Source organism: Martes martes, assembly GCF_963455335.1.
Source record: "Martes martes genome assembly, chromosome: 3".
NCBI lineage: Eukaryota > Metazoa > Chordata > Mammalia > Carnivora > Mustelidae > Martes > Martes martes.
Window position 1 is genome coordinate 86,084,986 of NC_137890.1, and position 25,689 is coordinate 86,110,674.

General features: G+C 38.6%; 1 protein-coding gene across 4 annotated transcripts in view; it reads left to right on the top strand.

Annotated features, from left to right (window-relative positions):
• The window catches only part of WDR33 (WD repeat domain 33), a 122,109-nt gene that overhangs the window by 31,315 nt on the left and 65,105 nt on the right, over window positions 1-25,689 (top strand). For all 4 annotated transcript variants that reach the window (XR_013966538.1, XM_080798364.1, XM_080798362.1 and 1 more), the window contains exons 2-6: window positions 20,078-20,304; window positions 21,968-22,036; window positions 22,836-22,940; window positions 25,212-25,307; window positions 25,492-25,643. Coding sequence is in view for 3 of the 4 variants with exons in the window: in XM_080798364.1 (XP_080654490.1) it covers window positions 20,101-20,304; window positions 21,968-22,036; window positions 22,836-22,940; window positions 25,212-25,307; window positions 25,492-25,643 (626 nt within the window). In the remaining variant the exon portion in view is untranslated. The remainder of the gene's footprint in view (window positions 1-20,077; window positions 20,305-21,967; window positions 22,037-22,835; window positions 22,941-25,211; window positions 25,308-25,491; window positions 25,644-25,689) is intronic.

The following is a 25,689-nucleotide window of genomic DNA, read 5'->3' on the forward strand; positions in this document are numbered from 1 at the left end:
GAAGCTCATTCAAATGGTTTCACAGAATTCTACCAAACATTTAAGGAGGAAATAGTACCAATTCTGTACAGTCTCTTCCAGGAAATACTAGAAGGAATACTTAACCATGTGGCTTGATATAAAACCAGATAAAGATATTACAAGAAAAGAAAAATACATCAGTATCCTTTATGAACATGAATGTAAAAGTCACAACAAAGTGTTAGTAATTAAGATTCAACAATATATAAAAAGGATGATACATCGTGACCAAATGGGATTTATTTTGGGAATGTGGGGATGTTCCACATTTGAAAGTCAGGCTAATTTGCCATATTAAAAGACTGAGAAAAGCCATATGAATAGATGAATAAACATTTGACAAATTCTTTTTTTTTTTTTTTTGAGGATTTTATTTATTTATTTGAGAGAGAGACAGAGATAGTGACATAGTGAGAGAGCACGAGTGGGGAGGAGAGAGAAGGGGCTCGATCCTGGACTTGTGAGATCCTGGGATCACCAGAAACATGACCTGAGTTGAGGACACTTAACTGACTGAGCCACCCAGGCACCCCCTTAGTACTTTCATTCCTTTTTTTTTTTTAAAGATTTTATTTATTTATTTGACAGATCACAAGTAGGCAGAGAGGCAGGCAGACAGAGAGGGGGAAGCAGGCTTCCCGCGGAGCAGAGAGCCCGATGTGGGGCTCGATCCCAGGATGATCATGACGGGAGCTGAAGGCAGAGGCTTTAACCCACTGAGCCACCCAGGCGCCCCTCTTAGTACTTTCTTGATAAAAATTCTTACAGATTAGGAATGGAAGGGTTTTTCTTCTACATGTTGAAGGGCATCTATAAAAATCTATAGCTAATATCATATTTAATAGAGAATACTTAATAGAGAAAGACTGAATGCTTTCTCCTTCAAGACTGAGAACAGTGCAATAAGGCAAGAAAAAGAAATAAAGCTTTTAGAACAGAAAGACATAAATTTCCCCTATTTACAGATGACATGATTACCTATGCAGAAAACTCCAAGGAATCGATAAGAAATCTAGGATCAGCATGTGAGTTTAGCAAGGTTGCAGAATTAATGGACAGCGTATAAAAATTAATTGTGTTTCTTTATACTTCCAGTGAACAGCTGGGAATGGAAATAAGTAAAACACAGTTCCATTTAAATAGCACCAAAACCAGGTATAAATCTGACAAAGCATGTCTGTGTGTCTGAAACTACAAAACATGGTTGAAACAAATCACAGAAGACCTAAATGATTGTAGAGAATTACCTGTTTATGGTTTGATGACAGATATTGTTAAAATATAATTTCTTCTCAGATTGGTCCATGCAGATCAAAATCTCATTTTTTGTGGGTAATAAACTGCTTTTAAAAATTATAAAATGACAAAACAACACAAATTGCTAGATCACTTTTGATGAAGAACAACATAGTTGGGGAATCTGATCTGAAATCTAGCTGATTTCAAGACATTCTGTAAAGTCAAAGTAATCAAGATATTGAGGTGGATCCACATAAAATACAGTCACTTGATTTTTTTTTTAAGATTTTATTTTATTTATTTGACAGAGATCACAAGTAGGCAGAGAGGCAGGCAGAGAGAGAGAGCAGGAAGCAGGCTTCCCGCTGAGCAGAGAGCCCGATGTGGGGCTCGATCCCAGGACCCTGGGATCATGACCCGAGCCGAAGGCAGAGGCCCTAACCCACTGAGCCACCCAGGCGCCCCTACAGTCACTTGATTTAAGCAAAGGTGTAAAAGCAATTTGGTAGAAAAAAGATAGTCTTTTTCAGCAAAAGGAGTTGGAATAATTGGACACCGTATGAGAAAAAAGAATTTCAAGCCATCCCTCATACCTAATACTGAAATGAACTCAAATAGATAAGAGATCTAAATGTGAAATGTAAAATAATACAATTGGCAGAGGAGAACAAAGGAGAAAAATCTTTATTAGGGGTACTTGGGTGGCTCAGTGAGTTAATCTGACTTCAGCTCAGGTTGTGATCTCTGGGTCCTGGGATTGAGCCCCATGTCAGGCTCCCTGCTCAGTGGGGAGTCTGCCTTTTCCTCTCCCTCTGCCTTCGCCACTCCTCCTACTTGTGCTCTCTCTCTCTCCCTCTCTGTCAAATAAATAAAAAAGTAAAATCTTAAAAGAAAAAAAAAACTCTTCTACAATAAGAAAACAACCCAATTAAAGAATGGGGAAAATATTTGAACAGAAACTTTACTGGACAAGATATATGGGTGGTAAGTAAGGACCAAAAAAATGTTCTATATCATTTGTCTTGAGGGAAACGCAAATTAAAACCACAATGAGGGGCGCCTGGGTGGCTCTGGGTTAAAGCCTCTGCCTTCGGCTCAGGTCGTGATCCCAGAGTCCTGGGATTGAGCCCTGCATCAGGCTCTCGCTCAGCAGGGAGCCTCCTTCCCTTCCTCTCTCTCTTCCTACCTGTGATCTCTATCTGTCAAATAAATAAATAAAATCTTAAAAAAAAAAAAAAACAACAACCCTACAATGAGATACTACTATATATCTGTTAGGGTGACTAAGAAACAAAACAAACAACTCTTCTCTGCCTAGTTGACAAGTATTAATGAGGATGTAGAGCAACTGGAACTTTCGTAGTTGCTAGTGGGAATGTAAGATGCCATAGACACTTAGACACTTTGGGAAATCTTTTTGCAGTTTCCCGTAAAGTTAAATATAAAGTCACACGACCCCACACTTTCAATCCTAAATATTTACCCAAGAAAAATGAACACTTAACATTTACACAAAACTACACATGACTGTCAGTAGTAATTTTGTTCAAATTGCCAAGCACCGTGGACAATTCAGTGTCCCTGAATTGGTGAATAGAAAAACAAACCATAAAAAAGGAATTACTGGTACTTGAAACAGCATTGGTGAATCTCATAATTATTATGCTAAATGAAAAATGCCAAACTTAAAAGGGTACACAGTGTGGGATTCTCTTTATATGACATTCTACAAAAGACATAAACTATAGTGATGGGAAACAGAAACAACATGGTTGCCAGGGACTAGGACTAATGGTAGAAAATTGGTAACAGGGAGCTGCATCTTGATTTTGGTTATTTTATGATTCTGTGCATTTGTCAAAACCTAGAAATGTTCCAAGTTCTAAGTTCTGAAATTTACTTTTTGGTGAATGTAATTTTAAAAATAAGTTAATCAAGAGTATGAGAAGATAGGCCAGAAACTGGGAGATAATACTTACAGAAGATATATCTGATAAAGGATTGTTGTCCAAAATATACAAAGAACTCTTAAAACAGGGTACCTGGTTGGCTCAGTCGGTTAAGCGTCTTCCTTTGGCTCAGGTCATGATCCCAGAGTCCTGGGATGGAGTCCTGAGTGGGCCTCCTTGCTTGGCAGGGAGCCTGCTTCTCCATCCCCTTCTGCTGCTCCCCCTGCTTGTGCTCTGTCTCTCTCAAATAAATAAGTAAAATCTTAAAAAAAAAGAAAAGAAAAAAAAAGAACTCTTAAAACCTGAGAAAATGAACAATGTGGGCTGGCTCAGTTGGTAGAGCATGTGGGTCTCTCTCTCTTAAGGTATTCATTTGACAGAGAGAGCATAAGCAGGGGAAACAACAGACAGGGAGAGGGAGAAGCAGGCGCTCTACTGAGTAAGGAGCCCAGGACTCGATCCCAGGACTCTGGGATCATGACTTGAGGTAAAGGCAGATGCTTAGCGCACAGATGCTCCCCTATTTTTTTTTTTTTTTTTTAAAGATTTACTTACTTTATTTAAGAGAGCGAGAGAGCCAGCAAGCAGGAGGGGTGGGGCAGAGAGAATCTTAAGCAGATTCCGTACTGAGCATGAAGCCTGATGCAGGGCTCGATCTTAAGACCCTGAGCAATAATCAAGAGTTGGACGCTTAACCAACTGTGCCACCTAAGGTGCCTCAAACATGTGGCTCTTGATCTTGGGGTCATGAGTCCCATGTTGGGTGCGGAGCTTACATTTAAAACAAAACAAAACAAAACAAAAACAAAAGAAAACGGGCAAAATATCTAAGCAGATACCTCACCAAAGAAAATACACAGGTGTCAAGCATATGGAAAGATGCCTAGCATCACATATCATCAGGGAACTGTCATTTAAAACAAGGAGATACCACTATAAACGTATTGGAATGTCTCAAATCCAAAACACTGATAATATTAAATGCTGGTAAGGATATGAAGCAACAAGAACTCTCATTCATTACTGGTGGGAATGCAATATGGTGTAGTCACTTTGGATAGTTTTCATTTTCTTACAAAACTAAGTGTACTCTGTTATCAGAGGATCCAGCAGTCCTCCTTTGTATTTACCCAGGTGAATTGAAAATATGACTATACAAAAACTAGCATATGAATATTTATTGGAGTTTTATTTATTTATAACTGCCAAAATTTAGAAGCAACCAAGACATCCTTCAGTGGTAAGCGAAGTGGTACATGCAGACAATGGAATATTAGTGCTAAAAAAATAAATGAGTTGGAAAAGACATGGTAGGACCTCAGATATGTACTGCCAAGTAAAAAGAGCCAATCTGAATACTGCTTAAAAAAAAAAGTCCATTACAATATATTAAATGAATTTAAAAGAAAAGAATGATAAGCCATGGCATTCAAATGAGTTATATGGCAGGTATTTTTCTTGAAGGGGAATGTAGGTAGACTGTGCTTCAAGGGAAACAGTTGTCAGCATTTGTTAGTGATAAAAATTGATTTGTTACGATACAAGTTTTGAACACTTGTATCTGCCTTGTGAGATTGAGTTTCCCAGTAATTAATAGTTCTTTTTTAAATTATTTTTTTAAGGACAGGTCTGTTTTTCACATGCTTCTGCATATATGTCTACGAACGCTTGTGTCTTAATGAAAGAAGATGTTGCTTGAAAGAAGGTTTTCACACAGTATAGGTTCAGTGAGATAAGCATACGGCTGTTCTCACATGCTTCTGCATGTAAGTTTACATACACTTATTTATCTATCTATCTATCTATTTATTTATTTATTTTAAAAAAGAGTTTATTTATTTGAGAGAGACACAGCGAGAGAGGGAACATGAGCAGGGGGAGTTGGAGAGGGAGAAGCAGGCCTCCTGTAGAACAAGGAGCCCAATGTGGGGCTCGATCCCAGGACACTGGGATCATGACCTGAGCCATCCAGGTGCCCCTACACTTATATTTTAATAAGTGAAAATGTTACTTGAAAGATACTTTAGGGGCACCTGGGTGGCTCATTTAAGCGTCTGCCTTTGGCTCGGGTAATGATGCTGCACCCGGCTCTCTGCTCAGCAGGAGGCCTGCTTTCCCTCTCCTAGTCCCCCTGCTTTGTGTTCCCTCTCTTGCTAGGTCTCTCTCTGTCAAATAAATAAATAAAATCTTTAAAAAAAAAAAAGACTTTATATGCAGTGTAGTTTCAAAGATGGTTTATGCACAGTGTGGTTTCAGTGAGTTAAGCATAGGGCTGTTCACATATGTTTATAAACTGGTGCCATATAAAAGATGTTAGTTGAAGGATGCATTAAAAACAGTGTAGTTCAAATGAGTTAAGCTTACTGCTGTTCTCATATGTCTCTACACATAAGTATACAAACACATGTAGTATTGACGAAAGAAGTTACTTGAACAATGGTTAATACAAACTCTGGTTTTGGGGTGCCTGGGTGGCTCAGTCGGTTAAGCGGCCTTTGGCCTTTGGCTCAGGTCATGATCAGGGTCCTGGGATTGAGCCTCACATCAGGCTCCCTTCTCTGCAGGGTCTGCTTCTCCCTCTCCCTTTGCCCCTCACGTGGCTCATGCTCTCTCATCTCTCTTTCAAGTAAATAAATAAAATCTTAAAAAAAAGAATATAGACTCTGGTTCAGCGAGTTTAAGTTGTATGGCTATTCCTGTATGCTTCTACACATACTTTAACAAACACTTGTATCTTAATGAAAGAAGATATTAGTTGAAGACCAGTGGTGATTTTAATAAAAATGATTTTTTGTTTTATAAGAAATGTGAGTTAGATGATATGTATAATTCTGTGAAGCTAATGTTTTCTAAATGATCAGTGCATGATGTAAAATCATGCATAGTTAAAAGTTCTAAAGTGCAAAATAAACAAATGCACTTTAATGTAACAGAGTACTAAAAGCTTGTTGATGTGATTTATTTTTATATTTTAAAGATTTCGTTTATTTATTTGAGAGAGCGAGAGAGCACGAGCCAGGGGTGGGGTTGAGAAGCAGGCTCCCTGCTGATCCAGGACCCTGGGATCATGACTTGAGCTACTGCAGGTGCTTTACTGACTGAGTCACCCTGATGCCCCTTATTAATGTGTGGATGCCACATTGTCAAATTTTGTTGGAATATTAAACAATATGCACAACTTTCTGAGAAGGCTATTATATTTTTTCTAAATATGTATCTGTAGGGGTCCATATATTTTTCATATACTTCAACCCAAATAACACACTGCAATAGGTTGAATGCAGCTGACATGAGAATCTAGCTGTTTTCATTTAAATTAAGCTAGACATTAAAGAGATTTGAAAAAAATGTGAAAATAAGTGTCACTCTTACTAATTGTTTTTGGGGAAGGGGAAATAGTTATTATAATGGGTTTTTTCATTTTTTAAAATTTTTTATTTTTTACGGTGAAAAAATGTATATTTAGATTTAGCCAGCTGGACTCAGTTTAGATGATCCCAGGTTTTTTTGTTTTTGTTTTTGTTTTTGTTTTTGTTTTTTTTTTTTTAAGATTTTATTTATTTATTTGACAGAGAGAGAGAGATCACAAGTAGGAAGAGAGGCAGGCAGAGAGAGAGAGAGAGAGGAGGAAGCAGGCTCCCCGCTGAGCAGAGAGCCCGATGCGGGGCTCGATCCCAGGACCCTGGGACCATGACCTGAGCCGAAGGCAGAGGCTTTAACCCGCTGAGCCACCCAGGCGCCCCTGTTTTTGTTTTTTTTAAAGATTTTATTTATTTGACAGAGATCACAAGTAGGCAGAGAGGCAGGCGGGCGGGGGTGGAGGGGAGAAGCAGGCTCCAATGTAGCATGATGTGGGGCTAGATCCCAGGACTCTGAGATCACGACCTGAGCTGAAGGCAGAGGCTTTAACCCACTGAGCCACCCAGGCGCCCAGTTTTTTTTTGCTTTCCTTCTTTATGATCCCAGTTTTGTTGGCAATGTCTAAAGCATTATACTCAGGAGCCAGTCCAACATACGCTTTCTCTCCATTGGGTCTGTTAAGGGTGTTGACCTTGGCCATATCAGTGTCAGAGTTTCTTCACAGCCTGTTGTTCGTTGGTCTTAACATCTACAATGAACACAAGTGTGTTGTCTTCAATTTTCTTCATGGGTGACTCAGTGGTCAGGGGGAACTTAACGATGGCATAGTGGTTAAGCTTGTTTCTCCCAGGGACGCCGTTTGAAGAATATTTGGGATGCCTTTGGAGAAGTAGTATCTTGGGATGTCAGAATGTAGGTGATGTGCAAATTTCTTTCTGTGACTGGATGCCTTTCAGCACTTTTCTTGGCCTTCAAAGCCTTTGCTTTGGCTTTGGCTTTGGGAGAGGCAGGGGCTTTCTTCTTTGTTATTTGGTGTCATCTTTGTGAAAGGAGGGTTTATCATTATTTTAAATATATGTTAAATATTTTGAAGTTTTCTTTTTTAATTTCTAAATGGCAAGTATCTATAAATATCACAATAAACAAAAATTTAGGGGAATCCTCAAATTTATTTTTTTCAAGATCTTATTTGTCTAAGAGAGAGAGTGCACACATAAGAAGAGGGAGCGGCAGGCAGAGGAAGAAGCAGTCTCCCTGCTGAGCAGGGAGCTCCACATAGGGCTCAGTCCCAGGACCCTGAGATCATGACCTTAGCCAAAGGCAGACACTTAATGACTGGGCCACCCAGACACCCCAGAACGCTCAATTTTTAAAAGTAAAGGTGTCCTGGGCGCCTGGGTGGCTCAGTTGGTTAAGGAACTGCCTTTGGCTCAGGTCATGATCCTGGAGTCCCAGGATTGGGTGCCACATCAGTCTCCCTGCTGAGTGGGGAGTTTGTTTCTCCCTCTGATCTGTCCCCTCTCATGCTCTCTCTCCCTTCCTCTCTTTCTTTCTTTCTCTCCCTCTCTCTCATAAATAAATAAATCTTTAAAAAGTAATCTTAAAAAAAAAAAAAGGTGTCCTGAAATAAAAACTTTAGGACCTTGCTGTTCTAAGGAAACTGTTTAAGAAGTAAACTCTCCAAGTTACTTGGATGTCTCATGGTTCTCAAATTTTTGCTGCACTTTAACATCATTTGGAGCTTTAAAAAATCTCTGCTGCCCAATTCATATCCCATACAATTAAATTAGAAAGAAGATGAGAGTCTTAAAGCCTGGTTTTGGGAAAGCTGGCTTCAGATCATAATTGAATCTTTGAATTCCTTATTCCTAATTTAAGAGGTCACTTTATTAGAAAATGCTGTATTGTTTTTGTTTATTTTTACTAAGATAAATTCAGTATTCCAGTGAGAATTAGTTTGTCCAGTTTTTATTGGTTAAGTACTTGCTAAGTTAATATAATCCATTTTTAAAAACAGTGTAAAAATGTAAAAGCTCTCTTGCTTTGTATGCTAAGGACAAGTATAAAAACCACATTCACTAATCACTGACTTTATCTTCATTGAAAACAGTTGATGGTATAGGTTTCTTTATCCCAGAATCATACTTTTGAAATATTGAATTGTTACTTTCTAATTAAGTGGACTGGCGAGAATTGTGGTCATATATGGATTATATGTAAAAGTTAGTTTTTAACTTTGGACACAGAAAACTACATCTAAAAGCGCAGGTACAGTATCAGGTAATACGCATTAAACTGGTCCAGTGCAGTATCCACTAAAATGTTTCAGTAACTACAGCTTAAATATGCAGTGGAAGCTGCTTAACCCCAAGGTTATGAAGAATTATGCAGCTAAATCTTTGGCTGAAAGCTATAAAAATTGGACAGCTCCTACACTGAGAGTTAATTAAAGTTCATCTCTAGGTGCCTGGCTGGCCCATTCAGTTAAGTGACTAACTCCTGATTTGGACTCAGGTCATGATCTCAGGGTGGTGAGGTTGAGGCCCGTGAAAGTCTTCCAACTCAGTGGGGTGTCTGTTTGTCCCTTTCCCTCCCCTCTCCACTCAAATAAATTAAAAAAAAATTGATCTTTAATGTCCAGTTTAGATATCAGCAAATTTATGGTAGCAGTCTTAAAATGCTTATCTTTTTTTTTTTTTTAAAGATTTTATTTATTTATCTGACAGAGAGAGAGAAAAAACAAGCAGCGGGAGAGGCAAGCAGATGGAGAGGGAGAAGCATACTCCCTGCTAAGCAGGGAGCCTGATGTGGGGCTCAATCCCAGGACCCTGGGATCATGACCTGAGCTGAAGGCAGACACTTGACCCACTGAGCCACCCACGCACCCCTTAAAATGCTTATCTTTTCAGTTGACTATGTGTATTCTCAGCACGGGTGGTTTGTTTTTGCCAATTAGTGAATTGTTCATGTTAACTTTATTTTCTCATGTTAACTTTTTAAATTTCTTTTTTTTTTTCTTTTTAAAGATTTATTTATTTATTTATTTGACAGGCAGAGATCACAAGTAGGCAGAGAGGTAGGCAGAGAGAGAGAGAGGTGAAAGCAGGCTCCCCGCTGAGCAGAGAGCCCGATGGGGGGCTCATTCCCAGGACACTGGGATCATGACCTGAGCTGAAGGCAGAGGCTTGAACCCACTGAGACACCCAGGCACCCCTAAATTTATTTTTTATTGAGATAATTTATATATATATATTCAGTACATTTGTGAGAAATAACACAGAATGATCTGTATACCTTACCTAGTTTGTGCCAGTGGTGGTAACTTTGAAAACTATAGTAAAATATCACGAATTGAATATGGACATGGAGTTAATCTCCAGTTTTTACAGAGATTTCCTGTTTTATTTGTACTCTTGTGTGTGAGTTCTCTGCAATTTCATTGTGTGTATATATTTGTGTATCTACCACCATAGTTGAGATACAGTTCGTCACTGCAGTAGTTCCCCTTTTATAGTCACACCCCTTCCCCATCCCTAACTCCTGGCAATCACTGATCTGTTTTCCATTTTTGTCATCTTGTTATTTCAAGAATGTCACATAAATGAAAGTTTACAGCATATGACCTTTTGGATAGGTTTGTGTATCTAGTACCACAGTCAAGGTACAGAATCACTTGAACTTTTATTTTTAATTAATTTATTTTTAAGAGATTTTATCTATTTATTTGTCAGAGAGAGAGAAAGTGCACGCATGCATAAGCAGGGAGAGGGATTGGTGGAGGGAGAAGCAGTCTTCTCACCTAGCAAGGAGGCCAATGTCGGACACTATCCTAGAACCCTGGGATCATGACCTGAGCAGAAGGCAGACATTCAACCGATTGAGCCACCCAGTTAGTTGTCCCATGAATCATGTGAACTTATTTTAAAAACTATTTTAACAGTTACCTTCTTGTTTATTCTTTAAGAAACTGAATGATCTCAGTATTGCTCCTGATTTGTTCAGGATTCGTATTTATTAATGATTGGGCAGTGAAGAAAAAGAGACCATGATCATTTTTGTTACCGGTCTTGGTTACCACTCATGTAGGTCCCCTCAAAGTTCTGTGACAGATTATATATCAGATCTCTTTTAGGGTAGATTATTCATCCCAGGACCTACTTACTGGTCTGGAGATAGATTATTTTAAAATAGAGGTTTCCATGGGGCGCCTGGGTGGCTCAGTGGGTTAAAGCCTCTGCCTTCGGCTCAGGTCATGGTCTCAGGGTCCTGGGATTGAGCCCCGCATCGGGCTCTCTGCTCAGCGGGGAGCCTGCTTCCTCCTCTCTCTGCCTGCCTCCTGACTACTTGTAATCTCTCTCTGTCAAATAAATAAATAAAATCTTTAAAAAAAAAAATTAAAAAATAAAATAAAATAGAGGTTTCCAGGCTGGTTTTCTGACAGTGGAGTCTAGGTTTGCGTTAATGAGAGTGGGGATCTTAAAACCTCCTGTTTGTTTGTTTTTTAAGATTTTATTTATTTATTTGACAGAGATCACAAGTAGGCAGAGAGACAGGTAGAGAGGAAGGTAAGCAGGCTCCCTGCTGAGCAGAGAGCCAATGTGGGGCTCCATCCCAGGACCCTGGGATCATGACCTGAGCCGAAGGCAGAGGCTTTAACCCACTGAGCCACCCAGGCGCCTCAAAACCTTCTGTTATTTTTTAAAGTTGTACGGTAATTTTACTTGCTATCCTAGCTATTTAATGCATCAAAAATTTGTTCTTGGTTAGAATTATTTCATCTCCATTTGGGAAAACAAGCTTTCTTGTGCTAATCAGAAACTCTGATTAGTGGTTGATATGGTAAGAATTACTTTGTTTGATAATTGGACCAGATCCTGGTGCCATAGCTACTACCACTTAGGGCATTTGCCACATAGGAATTTCTTTGGCTGTGAATACAACAGTGGTAGTAGAAATTAAGTGATCAAAAGAGGAAGTTGCATAGATAGGAAATCCACAGGAAGAAGATACTTTTTTTACTTGTGACTCAGTATACACACGTGTACAGCTGAAACAGAAGTTTCACAAAAATAGTTCTTTCTTGTAAAATGTACAGTTCAGCATTGGGTGTTCTATTTAAAAACAATTTTTTAAAATTATTAAAGTACTGTTTGTTAGCCAAGTTGATTTCAGGAACCACCAATACGTTGTGACTTCTACTTTAAAGAAAACTGCTTTAGGCCAGTTGGTGACACCAGGTCATGAAGGTTGTTTTTTTTTTTTTTCTTCTTTTAAGTAAACTCTATACCCAACGTGGAGCTTGAACTCATGACTGACTGAGCCATCCAGGTGCCCCAAGTTGTGTGTGTGTATTTTTTTTTAAATTCAGAGCCTCAGTTCTACCCTCTTGGACAGTAGTTTAAAGATCTTTGGGGCTCCTGGATGGCTCAGTCGGTTAAGCATATGACTTGGTTTCGGCTCAGGTCATGATCTTAGGGTCGTGAGGTTGAGCCTGGCATTAGGCTCTGTACTTAGTGTGGACTCTGCATCAGATTCTCTTATCTCCCTCTGCCCCTTCTCCCACTCATGCTCTAGAGTGTGTTCTCTCTCAAAAATAAATAAATTTAAAAAAAGATCCTTTTATTCAATCTTTTATTCAATTATATGAAACATTTAGTAAATCCATTTTGGATTGAACTTGTGGAATTAGTTGTTTTAGCAAGGTTATTTTCCTGTTTAAAAAAGTATATAAAAAATATCCATCTATCTCTCTATATCTATCTGTTTTTCCCCTGTGTTTTAGTTGGATATCAGCTATGATGGCGAAATTTTCCTAATGGAGTCAGAAATGTTTGGTTGTGGATGATTATGATTGATTGTATGTGGATGATTTGGTTGTGAATGATTATGGTTGTTACTATGTGGATGATTTGGTTGTGGGTTATGTTTGGTTGGGGAAATGATTATGCTGACCCTGGTATGCTGAGTGAATGACAGAGCATTACTTGTTTCTTTTCTTTTTTTTAAGATTTTTACTTAACTATTTGACAGAGAGAGAGAGATCACAAGTAGGCAGAGAGGCAGGCAGAGAGAGAGGGAGAAGCAGGCTCCCTATTGAGCAGAGAGCCTGATGTGGGGCTCAATCCCAGGACCCTGAGATCATGACCTGAGCCGAAGGCAGAGGGTTAACCCACTGAGCTACCCAGGCGCCCTTAATTTATTTCTTTTTACCGTGTCTTTTCCTATTACTTACCCCTAGCCCACGCCAAATTTAAACATGAGTGGCTTGTGCTGTAAGCATCCTGTTATTCCTGTTGCCTATGATAGATCTGTCCTGGCAAACAGGTATAGTAGATTCTCAGTGTATTAGTAGATTCTTACATTACTTTCTTTTTGAGCTCTTCTGTTCTTATACACTGTCAGTCTTTTGAGAGCAGACTTTGTTTGTGTGTCCATCTTTATTGCCTGTCAAGTAGTTGGTTGTCAAGTAGTTAGTGCTAATAAGTTATTGAACTGAATTGTGTTTCTCATTATGCTTCCCCATGCCACAGGGATTTTTCATTATTTCAGAATTTCTGAGTGTGTTTGTTCTCATGGTTAGGAAATACTTCAGTGATTTTGGTGGTGCCTGCTTAATTTTTCTATATAATTTCCAGTTTAAGTCTTAACCTTTTTTTGTGTTGTTTTTTTTTTAAGATTTTTATTTATTTATTTGACAGAGAGAGACAGTGGAAGAAGGAACACAAGCTGGGGATAGTGGGAGAGGGAGAAGCAGGCTTCCTGCTGAGCAAGGTACCTGATGTTGGGCTTAATCCCAGGACCCTGGGATCATGACCCGATCTGAAGGGGATGCTTAATGGCTGAGCCAGCCAGGTGCCCCAAGTCTTAACCTTTCTTAGAAATCCCTTCCTGTTCATTCTCTTCATTGTACTATGCATTTCCTAATTTTGGGGGCCTTTTTTTTTTTTTTTAACCACTTGTGTATAGTTTGATTACTTTAATTAGAGGTTTAAGTTCAATGAAATGAGCTCTTGTTTAGCACAGTTCTTTTTTTTCCTTTTTTTTTTTAAAAGATTTATTTATTTATTTATTTGACAGACAGAGATCACAAGTAGGCAGAGAGGCAGACATAGAGAGAGGGAGAAGCAGGCTCACTGTTGAGCAGAGAGCCCGATGCGGGGTTCGATCCCAGGACCCTGGGATCATGACCTGAGCCGAGGGCAGAGGCTTTAATCCACTGAGCCACCCAGGTGCCCCCCCCCTTTTTTTTCTTTTTTAAGATTTTATTTATTTGAGAGAGAAGACAAGTGGGGGAGAGGAGCAGAGGGAGAGGGAGAAGCACATTCCCCACTGAGCAGGGAGCCCAACATAGGGACCCTAGGATCATGACCTGAGCTGAAGGCAGATACTTAACCGAATGAGCCACATAGGCACCCCTTTCTCTCTCTCTCTTTTTTTAAAATATTTATTTATTTTAGAAAGAGAGCATGAGAGGAAGGAGCAGAGGGAGAAAGAATCTCAAGCAGACCCCATGTAGAATGCAGAGCCTGATGTAGGCCTCGATCCCATGGCTCTGAGACCACGACTTGAGCCAAAACCAGGAGCTGGTTGCTTAACCGACTGTGCTACCCCAGGCACCCCATAGCACAGTTCTACAATTTAAAATTTGTAATGACTTTTCTTGAAGAAAAGTATTTATTTTTTTCTGCCCACTTTTCTATTTTCAGTTATAATTTTGGTAGTAACACATCACTAAGCTTATAAAACACGTTACTTTGTATTGGTTGGGACAAGAACCATAATTATAATACTGGTATGGACTTGTGTGCACAAACATTGGAGAACTAAGTCTGGGTATTCTGGTTTTTTCAACAGACTAGTCACTTTGTTGTCTAAGGGAATAATTCATTCAAAATAATATCTGTTGAGCAAAAAGAATCTTGGAAGTTATCTACCTTAACCTTATTGTCCAGGTTGAGAAAGCATATGGAGAGAAGTTGAGTAGCTTGCTTATTTTGGGGAAGTAGTTGAAAGCTTGAAGGCTAGGGATATGGTGCAAACTTTTATGAAGTCAGGAGTCTGTATTTGTCACGAAGTTCAAAATCTGTTCTGCGAACTTAGACATTATATTCAGTGAATCAGAATGATAACGCTGTGTGTGAAATAGGGTATAATACAGAGTTGGCACTTGATGAAATGTGATTGCTTGAAACATTGAAGGTTTTTGTGTATGAGAAAGACATGATGAGTTCATTGTTTCAGGTGGATTTTTTTTTTCTTAGCTATTTGCTTCTCTTGTTAGTATGTATACCCAAATTACTTGTCCTCTTTCTACCTCAGTTTCTCTGTCTTGTCCCACCTTCTCTCACCCTCTATCCTAGATAGGAAATGAAAATGCTTTGGGGACAAACCAGGCTTGTAGTTTAAATGGTTATATTCTGTTAATGTAGCTTAAGTGAATACTGCAGTAAATGGGAATCACAGTAATTACTTTTATGGAGAATAAAGCTCTTCTTTCCTTTTTTTTCTTTTAGGATTTTATTATTTATTTATTTGAGAGAGCGAGCGAGAGAGCACGAGTGTGTACGTAAGCCAGGAGTCAAGGGGAGAGGCAGAGGGAGAGGGAGAAGCAGACTTCCTGCTGAGCAGGGACCCTGACATGGGGCTCAGTCCCAGGACTCTGGGATCATGACCTGAGCCAAAGGCAGATGCTTAAGCACTGAGCCACACAGGCGCCCCAAGCTCTTATTTTTCTGCATTTGGTTATATATATATGTATATAAATGTATATGTGCTGTCGAAGCAAGCACTACATATGTATATATATGTATGTAAAGAAAGATTTCCTTGAAATGTTGTTCTGAGTGAAGCCTAAAGGATAGTTTTAATGACTTGAGTGAAGGTTCTGTCTGGATCACTTATTTTTTAATCTCATATGTGGAGTTTTCTGCTGTCTCTGTTAGAGAAAGCTGTTTTATTATTGCTAGCATCTTTCAGCAATCCATACTGGTGAGCCAGGAGGGCCAGGTATTTTGCTCTGACTGCCATTGTATTTGTCTGCTAGGGTTGTCATAACAAAGTATAATCTTGGTGGCTTAAACAACAAAAATGTGTTTTTTCACAGATTGGGAAGTTAGAGGCCCAAGATTAAGATTTGAGCAGGGTTGTTTTCTTCTGAGGCCTTTCTCCTTGACATGTAGATGGCTCTCTTCTCCCTGTGTTTTCATACAACTTTCCTTCTATGTGTGTGTGTGTCCTAATCTCCTCTTACAAGCACACTAGTCATATATTAGGGCTCTGTCTTCAAATACAGTCACATTCTGAGGTTTTGGAGGTTAGGACTTCAACATATGAATTTGTGAGGGGACACAATTCAGTCCATCACAGCTACTAAGAGGCTCTGTTTTGGGGGTGCCTGGGTGGCTCAGTTGTTAAGTGTCTCCTTTCGGCCCGGGTCATGATCCCAGGATCCTGGGATCGAGTCCCACATTGGGCTCTCTCCTCGGCAGGAAGCCTGCTTCCCTCTCTCCCACTCCCTCTGCTTCTGTTTCCTCTCTTGCTGTGTCTCTGTCAAATAAATAAATAAAAATCTTAAAAAGAAAAAAAGAGGCTCTGTTTTGACTTTGTTAAGTGACAGTGGTTTATAGGAAGTGAAGCTGAAGTATGTAAGGTTTAATGTGAAGACTGGTCACTGTATTGTGAGGAGGTTTGCTTTTATTTTATTTTAAGGCTGGGTCTTGATGTAAAACATAATTGGACTTTTCCCCCCTCTCTTTTTCTTCATGCTGGACCTTTATTTTTAGAACACAAGTAGTACTTGACCATTCATGAAAAGTTAAAAGTTCTTTTTTTTTTTTTTTTTTAAGAATACAAATTTGTAAATGGAAAGGTATCTTCTCCCATTCGTTATAAGGTCTTAAGTGAAGGAGTAATATTTTTCTTTAGCTTTAACATGTGAATTATTCAAGAGTGTTAGTAATAGCATAGTGATTGTTTTATATTTGACTTCAGTTATTCTCCTCCTTAGAAGGTGAATCCTGGATTTGGCTCTTTGTTAATCCTTTGTGTCCATGTACCTATCATCCATCTTCAGCACTGTCAACTTTCTGTTAATGTTTCAACTACCTCACCATCTAAAATTTTTTCCAGTGGATTAAACCCCCCATTTTTTAACGGAGATAAAAGTCACATAACATAAAATTCCCTGTTTTAACCATTTTATTTTTATTTATCTATTTATTTTTAACGATTTTATTTATTTATATGAGAGGGAGAGAGCACAAGCAGGTGAAGCAGCAGAGGGAGCGGGAGAAGCAGGCTCCCTGCTGAGCAGGGAGCCCAATGTAGGGCTGGATCCCAGGATCATGACCTGAGCCAAAGGCACACGCTTAACTGACTGAGCCACCCAGGCACCCCATATCTGGCTTTTTCCACTTAATATAATGTATTTAAGCAGTTCTTTTTTTTTTTTTTTTTTTAAGATTTTATCTACTTCTTTTAGAGAGAGGGGGAGAGGGAGAAAATCTCAGGCTGACTCCTTGCCGAGCATGGAGCCCGATGCAGGGCTCAATCTCACAACCCTGAGTTGAAACCAAGAGTGGACACTAAACTGAGTGAGCCACACAGGTGCCCCCTTAACATAATGTGTTTAAGATTTATCCATGTTGTAGCATGTATCAATGTTATATTCCTTTTTTTTTTTGCTGAATAAATTTTTTTAAAAGATTTTATTTATTTGAAAATGAGAGACAGAGATATCAAGAGAGAGCCTGAGTGGGGAGGAGAGGGAGAAGCAGGCTCCCCACTGAGCAAGGAGCCTGATGTGGGACTTGATCTCAGGACCCTGGGATCGTGACCTGAGCTGAAGTCAGACACTTAACTGACTGAGCCACCTAGGTGTCCCTGGCTGAATAATTTTTAAGCCTCTTTTGTTACATGTAACAATGTGGGGTTTTTTTTGTTTTGTTTTTTGTTTTTTAAGTAGGCTCCATGCCCAACGTGGGGCTTGAACTCAAGACCCTGAGATCATAAGTCAGATACTCTACTGACTAACCCCTAAAATGTTATTTTTGTAACATCGTTTATCATTCATACTTAAGTAAAAATACTTAATTCTCATTTGATATCAGTAATGTTAGAAAGTGGATTACTAGGATGATTTTATTCTAATAAAGTTAGAAATTTGATGGTTGTAAAGGGAAAAAAATAATTTTAGGATATACTTTTCAAAGCTGTGTCTTTTTATTTTTATTTATCTATTTTTAAAAATTTTATTTAAGTAATATGTACACCAAACCATGGGGCTCTAACTCATGACCCTGAGATCAAGAGTCGGACGTTCTTTGACTGAGCCAGCCAGGAGCCCCAAAGCTGCATCCTTTTGGAATTATTGGCCTAGATATCTGAATTGAAGCCATTTGTTGAAATCTGGATGCTGAAACTTAGTTGGATTCATGGGATAGCTGAGTAAACAGACACCTTATTATTATTCTTCACCAACATTATGAGGCAAATGCTGAGTGCAGTTTGTACATTCTAATTTAATTCACACATAGCCCTAAAAGAAAGAATGAATGCTTATCTCATTATAAATTAACATTTATGAGAAGCCTTCTGGGATTGTTCCAGAGTAGTGGAAATAATATGTATTAAATGTATATTTTATCACATGACTTAATTTTGTTGTTTATTTATTTCTCCTGTCATTCCTCCCCAATCCTATTATCATTATTAAATGGTTTCAGGAGAGACTAAAGTGACAGGATGAATGTAGTAGTAGTACTAAGAATATATTCATCAAAGGAAATCATAAATTTTGTTCAGGTCCTTATTTAGTGTCTTGAATGAGGAAAGGCAAATATAAGACTATAGAAAAGTAATGCAGAGTATACTCTCTCCTGCTATCAAAACAAAAATAATTGTGGAAATTGCTTTTAACAAACACCCTTTATGTGCTTTTTATCATCTGATTTTTATTTTTATTTATTTTTGTTTTTTATTTTTCAAAGATTTTGTTTATTTGACAGAGGGAGACAGAGAGAGGGAAAACAAACAGGGGGAGTGGTAGGGGAAGGAGCAGGCTCCCCACTGAGCAGGGAGCTCGATGCAGGGCTCCATGCCAGGATCCTGGGATCATGACCTGAGTCGAAGGCAGATGCTTAACAACTGAGCCATCCAGGTGTCCCATAGTCTGACTTTTAAAATGTGCTTAAAAATGTGTTTTTAGGGGCGCCTGGGTGGCTCAGTAGTTAAGCATCTGCCTTTGGCTCAGGTCATGATCCCAGAGTTCTGGGATCAAGCCCCAAATCGGGCTTCTGCTCAGCAGGAAGCCGCCTCCTCCCTCTCCCACTCCCTGCTTGTGTTTCCTCTCTGGGTCTCTCTCTGTCAAATAAACAAATAAAATCTTTTTAAAAAATGTGGTTTTCTGTCATGCATATTTATGTTATTGGAATATAAGTTTAATTAGAGTTGAAAAATTGAAAGCTTTTGATATTTTTTGTTGAGATGGTAGCTTAATGTTGCCTGTATAAAAATACACATACTGAGAAATATGGTTCTGTGGTAATTTGATCCTGAAATTATATCTGTATACTTCTTTAAAATTTTTTTCTTCTTTTTAAAGATTTTGTTTGGAGAGCAGGAGTGTCAGTGGGAGAGGGGGCAGAGGGAGGGAGACAGTTTCAAGTGGACTCTGTGCTGAGCCCAGAGCCAGATGCATGGCTCCATCTCAAGACCCTGAGATACATGACCTGAGCCGAAATCAAGAGTGGGATGCTTAACTGATTGTACCACCCAGGCACCCCCGGATACACATCTAGCATTCATATGAAATAGGATAGTTTATTCCTTTTTCTGCCCTATTCCTAGGAAAGTTAAATTAAAGGACAAAAAAGTCAGATTTAAAAATTTTGTAGTGACTCTTGCATAAATGAGATGGGGTCTAAAAATAAGCTTAAAATTAGTTTTACCATTAAACATCTAATGAAATCTTCATTTAAAAAATGTGAAGAGGTTTCAGTGATTCTGCCCTACCCCCTCAACACACAGACTACATAGCACATTCACCCCATGCTGTTATAAATTGTGTTTTTTCTCTCTACCAGGCTGAATTTTACAATAAATCTCATTAGCACTTATTTTGTGAATTGGCCTTTATCAAATGTCTAACTGGTCTCTACCATTCAGTCTAATAGTTTGGGATGCCTGGGTGCCTCAGTCGGTTAAGTGTTGGCTCAGGTCATGATCCTGGTGTCCTGGGGTCCAGTCCTGCATCAGGCTCCTTGCCCGACAGGGAGCTTGCTTATTCTGCCTGTTGCTCGCTCTGCTTCTTCATGCTGTCTCTCTCTCTCTGACAAATAAATAAAATCTTAAAAAAATAATAGTTCATTTTGTAAATATGTAGAGTAAAAGCTAGAAATGATACTTACTAGAAAATGGAAGAGAAGTATAAAAAATGTTCATTTTAAAATATTTTCAAGTAATGTTGCAGTGCTGATACTTGTAGTGAAAGTACGTTTTCCTTACCCTAGACTCGTAGAACGAATACATCACCATGGCTACAGAAATTGGTTCTCCTCCTCGTTTTTTCCATATGCCAAGGTTCCAACACCAAGCACCTCGACAACTATTTTATAAGCGACCTGATTTTGCACAGCAGCAAGCAATGCAACAGCTCACCTTTGATGGAAAACGGATGAGAAAAGCAGTAAACCGAAAAACCATAGACTATAATCCGTCTGTAATTAAGTATTTGGAGGTAAGTCCAGTTAATGTGCTTCTGATGACCAGACTTTGGCTTTTTCAAAAGAAGAAAGTTTTTAGAATGCAGGATAATAAGTATAACTGTGTTTCTTGAATTAGTGGGGTGAAGTGGAATTTCAAATGAGGCCAGTCACTAGTATTTTGTTTACTTTCTGCATGTATGAATCATCTTCTCAAAAATTATAAAATTTAAGCTCTGATTTACAGTTTAAACTTTTATTTTTAAAAAACATCTATTTATTGTCAGAAAGAGAGAGAGTGCGCACGCGCGAGAGAGTGCGCGCATGAAAGCACAAGAGCCACAAGCAGGGGAATGCCAGGCAGAGGGAGAATGCTCCCCATGGAGCAAGGAGCCAGAAACGGGACTTGATCCCAGGACTCTGGGATCGTGACCTGAGCAAAGGCAGAAGCTTTACCAACTGAGCCACCCAGGCATCCCATAGTTTAAACTTTTAGAGCAAAGTTCACAGCAGATCTCAGAAAATGGTACTTTAATCCCAAGGCCAGCCTTAAAACACTTGTTAAACTCACAGGATATTTGAAATGTTAAGAGACTACCAACATAGGACTGTTTCTATGAGAACACATGTTCAGGATAGCAGTTTTGTGTGTCCAAGACACTGGCTGAAGGAACACTGATTTTCCAAGCCCCTAGTGGTGGATCACTCTGTCAGAGAAAAGGGCTCCACTTCCTTGACATTCAGGCATTTTAGGATGAGAGCAACCCTGACATGGCAACTAAAGGCCAAGTAGGCATCTGTCTAAATCTCTGCTTGATATTTCTCCCTTTTGAGTTCTTTACTTGTCTTCACCTAGGAATTAGCCTCCGCAGTTTGCTTTCATTACTAACGCTGTTACTTTAATCAGGTTTTGGTCTGCTCTGGCCTGTTACGAAGAAAATTTGTTTGCTTTTTCTTACCTGAGACTGTTGTTAAAGACCTGTTTGCATATTGGATAATTAGTATGTTGCAAACAACATAAGAAAAAAATATTCAGAGATGAAGACAAACTTAGGTTTTTCCAGTTAATTCAGGTGGAAAACTAGTCTAGGAGAGGTTGAAAGGAATTAAGAAAACCAAAGGCAGGATACCAGGAATTGTTTTGTACTGAGGACTTTTTATTTACTTTTTTTTTTCCAAGATTTTATTTCTTGATTTGACAGAGAGACACAGCAAGAGAGGGAACACAAGCAGGGGGAGTGGGAGAGAGAGAAGCATGCTTTCTGCTGAGTAGGGAGCCCGATGTGGGGCTCGATCCCAGGACCCTGGGATCATGACCTGAGCCAAAGGCAGACGCTTAATGACTGAGCCACCCAAGCGCCCATGTGCTGAGGATTTGGAAGGAATTGGGAGATGTGTGCCTATCTCTTATCCTTTTTCTTTTTATTAAAGCATGGTCAGTGAGAATGTGTTGGGGTCAGCAGTATCTTGGGTGATTGGTTGGGGATAAGGTGAGTAAAGAGGGAAATTCTAAATAATATCGGTAGGATATGGTCTCTTTAAGATACCCACTGTTACCTTTGTTTTAGAACATAAAGAAAAAGTTTTAATCCTGTTTTCTCCCCATTTGGTGGGAGCTTATATTTTATTAATATTTACTTTAGTTTCCAAACAGATTATAATTGGACCACATTAATTAATTTGTTTATTTTTAAACAGAATAGAATATGGCAAAGAGACCAGAGAGATATGCGGGCAATTCAGCCTGATGCAGGTTATTATAATGATGTAAGTATTAAGATATGTTATACTAGCTTAAGTTTACTTGGACATTTGAATGTAAAACTGTGTGATCTCAAATGCAGATGTGGACGTTTCTTTTTCTTTTTGTTTTTTTAAAACATTTTATTTATTTATTTGACAGAGATGGCAAGTAGGCATAGAGGCAGACAGGGGTGGGGTGGGGGGGAAGCAGGCTCCCTGCTGAGCAGAGAGCCCTACGTGGGACTCAATCCCAGGACCCTGAGATCATGACCCGAGCCGAAGGCAGAGGCTTAACCCACTGAGCCACCCAGGCGCCCCACATGGACTTTTCTTTATACATTTGTATAATTAAAACATTCCTAAAGAGAGAAAATAACATCTCTGTACTCCATGGGTTATTATTATTATTTTTTTAATCTCAGAATTTTTCTTTTACTTTAATGGTGTAAGAACTTTTGATTTGGGGCTTAAAGAAACGTCCAGCAGAAGATTGCACTGCCTCAGAGTCTGGAATAAGAAAGTTAATTTTAAATTTGGTTTATTGTGAACATGTTTTATTGTGTTGACCTTGAGAAGTAATTGGAGATACTGCATATTTGATTTTGTTGTTTACTTAGTAATAATGGACATTTAACTGTCCTGCATCTCAGTTTTCTTCATTTAATTAATACAGACTGATTATAATCTATAATAATAGTTTTTTGAAAGTCATGTATAGTCCTGAATTTACCTTTAAATGTTGAAATAACTATCTTGTTCTTTCCCTGGTTTATGTCCTGTGTGTGATCAGGAGCTCTTCAAACCCAATTTTCTCTTTTTGTAGCTGGTCCCACCTATAGGGATGTTGAATAATCCTATGAATGCAGTAACAACAAAATTTGTTCGAACATCAACAAATAAAGTAAAGTGTCCGGTATTTGTTGTTAGGGTAAGTATTCTGTTGGATATTTTATTGAAAAATTAATCCTGAGTTAGTCTATACATATTTAACAGGACAAAATTAAATTATTTTAAACTTATATCTGGGATAAAAATTGGTATGTTTGCTAATAATTTTATTTTGGAATACCCCACCATTTATCTGTTACATTTGCATTTAGTAAGGTATTGGTTTTTGGATTGTTCTTCATGTTGCAATTTCCATAGAATTCCTCTGAGCAGGCCATGGATCTATATTGTGGTAGGGCTCAGGCTCACTTTTGAATAGTAGGGTGGCTTTTGCTGCTGTTCAGAAAGCAGCATCTCAAAGTTAATGAAAACTGTTTGGTGTCACTAGTAAGGAAAACACCTGAAAAGACCTAAGGCCAGTTGTTGACCATAATTTTTAGCTTCATAAAGGTACATAGTAGGTACTCAATACATTTGCATGAAAAAAAATTTTTTTCTAAAGATTTTATTTATTTATTTGACAGAGGGAGAGAGATCACAAGTAGGCAGAGAGGCAGGCAGAGGGAGAAACGGGCTCCCTGCTGAGCAGAAAGTCCAGTGCGGAGCTCGATCCCAGGACCCTGAGACCATGACCTGAGCTGAAGGCAGAGGCTTAACCCACTGAGCCACCCAGGCGCCCCCCAAAAGTTTAATTTTTAAATAAATAGATTAGCATGGTTTAAAATTTGAAAATTTGAAGGGGTTTGTAATAAAAGGCCTTCCCATCTTCATCTCCCAGACATCCAGTTAGTATTACCATTTGTGATAGTATAAGCATTTTCTTTGTGGTTTGCTAAGAATGTACTTGTTGGTTAGCAGTATTTCAAGTCTAGAAATGTAGGATGGAGTTAATAGATTTAAGCAAATAAAAATTGAAAAAAAAATGGAACAGAGGAAAGATAATAATGATAAACGTTGTGGCAAATGAGCAAAATAAGCAAGTCCTCGATATTAGGTAGGTACGGTAGAGAGCAGGGAGAACCAAAGGTCTGGGGGAAATATTGCAGTCTTAGGTCTCTTTGCTTCAGAGGCCTAAAGCAGTAGAAACATTAGTAAAGAAACACTTATTTTGTTGGTAGAACCAACCAGTATGTAGTGTAATTTTGTTTACCAGGGAATTTGATTAAAAGGGTTGGTGTGCAGCTAATTTTTTATCTTCTTAGCATAATAGAGAAAATTGTTTTGAAATGTATAAAATCTGAGCATTTTGTATCATAATACAGAAGGATAAAATTGTATTTGTTATAGTTTATTAGGTAAATTTCTCACTTGGGGATCAAACTGTAAGGTATCAGGAGACATTTGCACACAGTGGAGACATAGTCCAAATTACAAGGTATCAAGATACAAAGACAGGGTTCTGTTGCCTATAGTTCTGTTGCCTGTAGTATTTACTTGGTTGGGATCCATAGCAGATAACAAACTAGGAAAGTAGGAGGATTTTATTCATAATAATCAAAAATCGTGTTGTGCTGGTAAGCAATAAAAAGTCAGGTTTTCCAAATAGTCTTCATTTTACATATCTCATCCTGCTATTCCTATAACCATACTTGTAATTTTCAACTGTGTGTGTCATAATTTTTAGTTAAATATATTTAGTTGTCAAGAAAAGTTTGATAACCTTAATGTCCTTAAATTGGTACTCAACTTTTTTCATAAAACACCAGTAACTTTTCTGCCTTAATTGGTCCAATAGCAGATGTAATCCTTCTTTGAGTTGTTTTGGTGACTCACCATTTTATTTATGTTAGCCTGCTATGTATCCTTGGAAAATATGGTCTTTGCATATTTTGCTTTTAAAGGTTTTTTAAAGTGTGTAGATGTGTGTAACTTAAACAGGTACTTTTAATGCATTTACTGTTTTTTTAAACGATTTATTTATTTTGAGAGAGAGAAAACTTGAGGGCTGTGAAGGGAGGGGCAAAGGGAGAGGGAGAGAGAGAATCCCAAGCAGACTTCATGCTGAGCATGGAGCCTGACATGGGGCTTGATCTCACTCATGACCCTGAGATAAGGACCTGAACCTGAAACCAAGAGTTGGATGCTTAAATGACCATGTCATCCAGGAGCCCTATGCATTTACTATTTTTAATTTGGTTGATGAGCTAAAATACTAATACAGGTTCTGTCCTGACAAAGTACTTGCTTATAAGTCTGAACTGTGCTTAAGTGAAAGTCAGTATTGTCTGTTGAATGTTGATTATTGGATTATTTTATAAATACTTTCTAAGTGTTTTAACAATTAGCTAAGATCTTTTTTTTCCTTCCCTAGTGGACTCCAGAAGGAAGACGATTGGTCACTGGAGCTTCTAGTGGAGAATTCACCTTGTGGAATGGACTCACCTTCAATTTTGAAACAATATTACAGGTAACAGTAATCATCAGAGGGTAGCATCCTCCTGTGGTACTGTAAAGAACTAGAGAGATACAGTTACTTTATTGGCATCTTAAAATTGGACAAATCATTCTTGTAAATTAATATATGTTCCTGTCAAGCCTTCTGTCATATATTCTTCTACATAATGTTTACAAATGTTTTAATGTTTTCACAGGCTCATGATAGCCCCGTGAGGGCCATGACTTGGTCACATAATGACATGTGGATGTTGACAGCAGACCATGGAGGATATGTGAAATATTGGCAGTCGAACATGAACAACGTCAAGATGTTCCAGGCACATAAGGAGGCGATTAGAGAGGCCAGGTTTATACACAATATACCATTTTCTGTAGTCCCTATTGTCATGGTT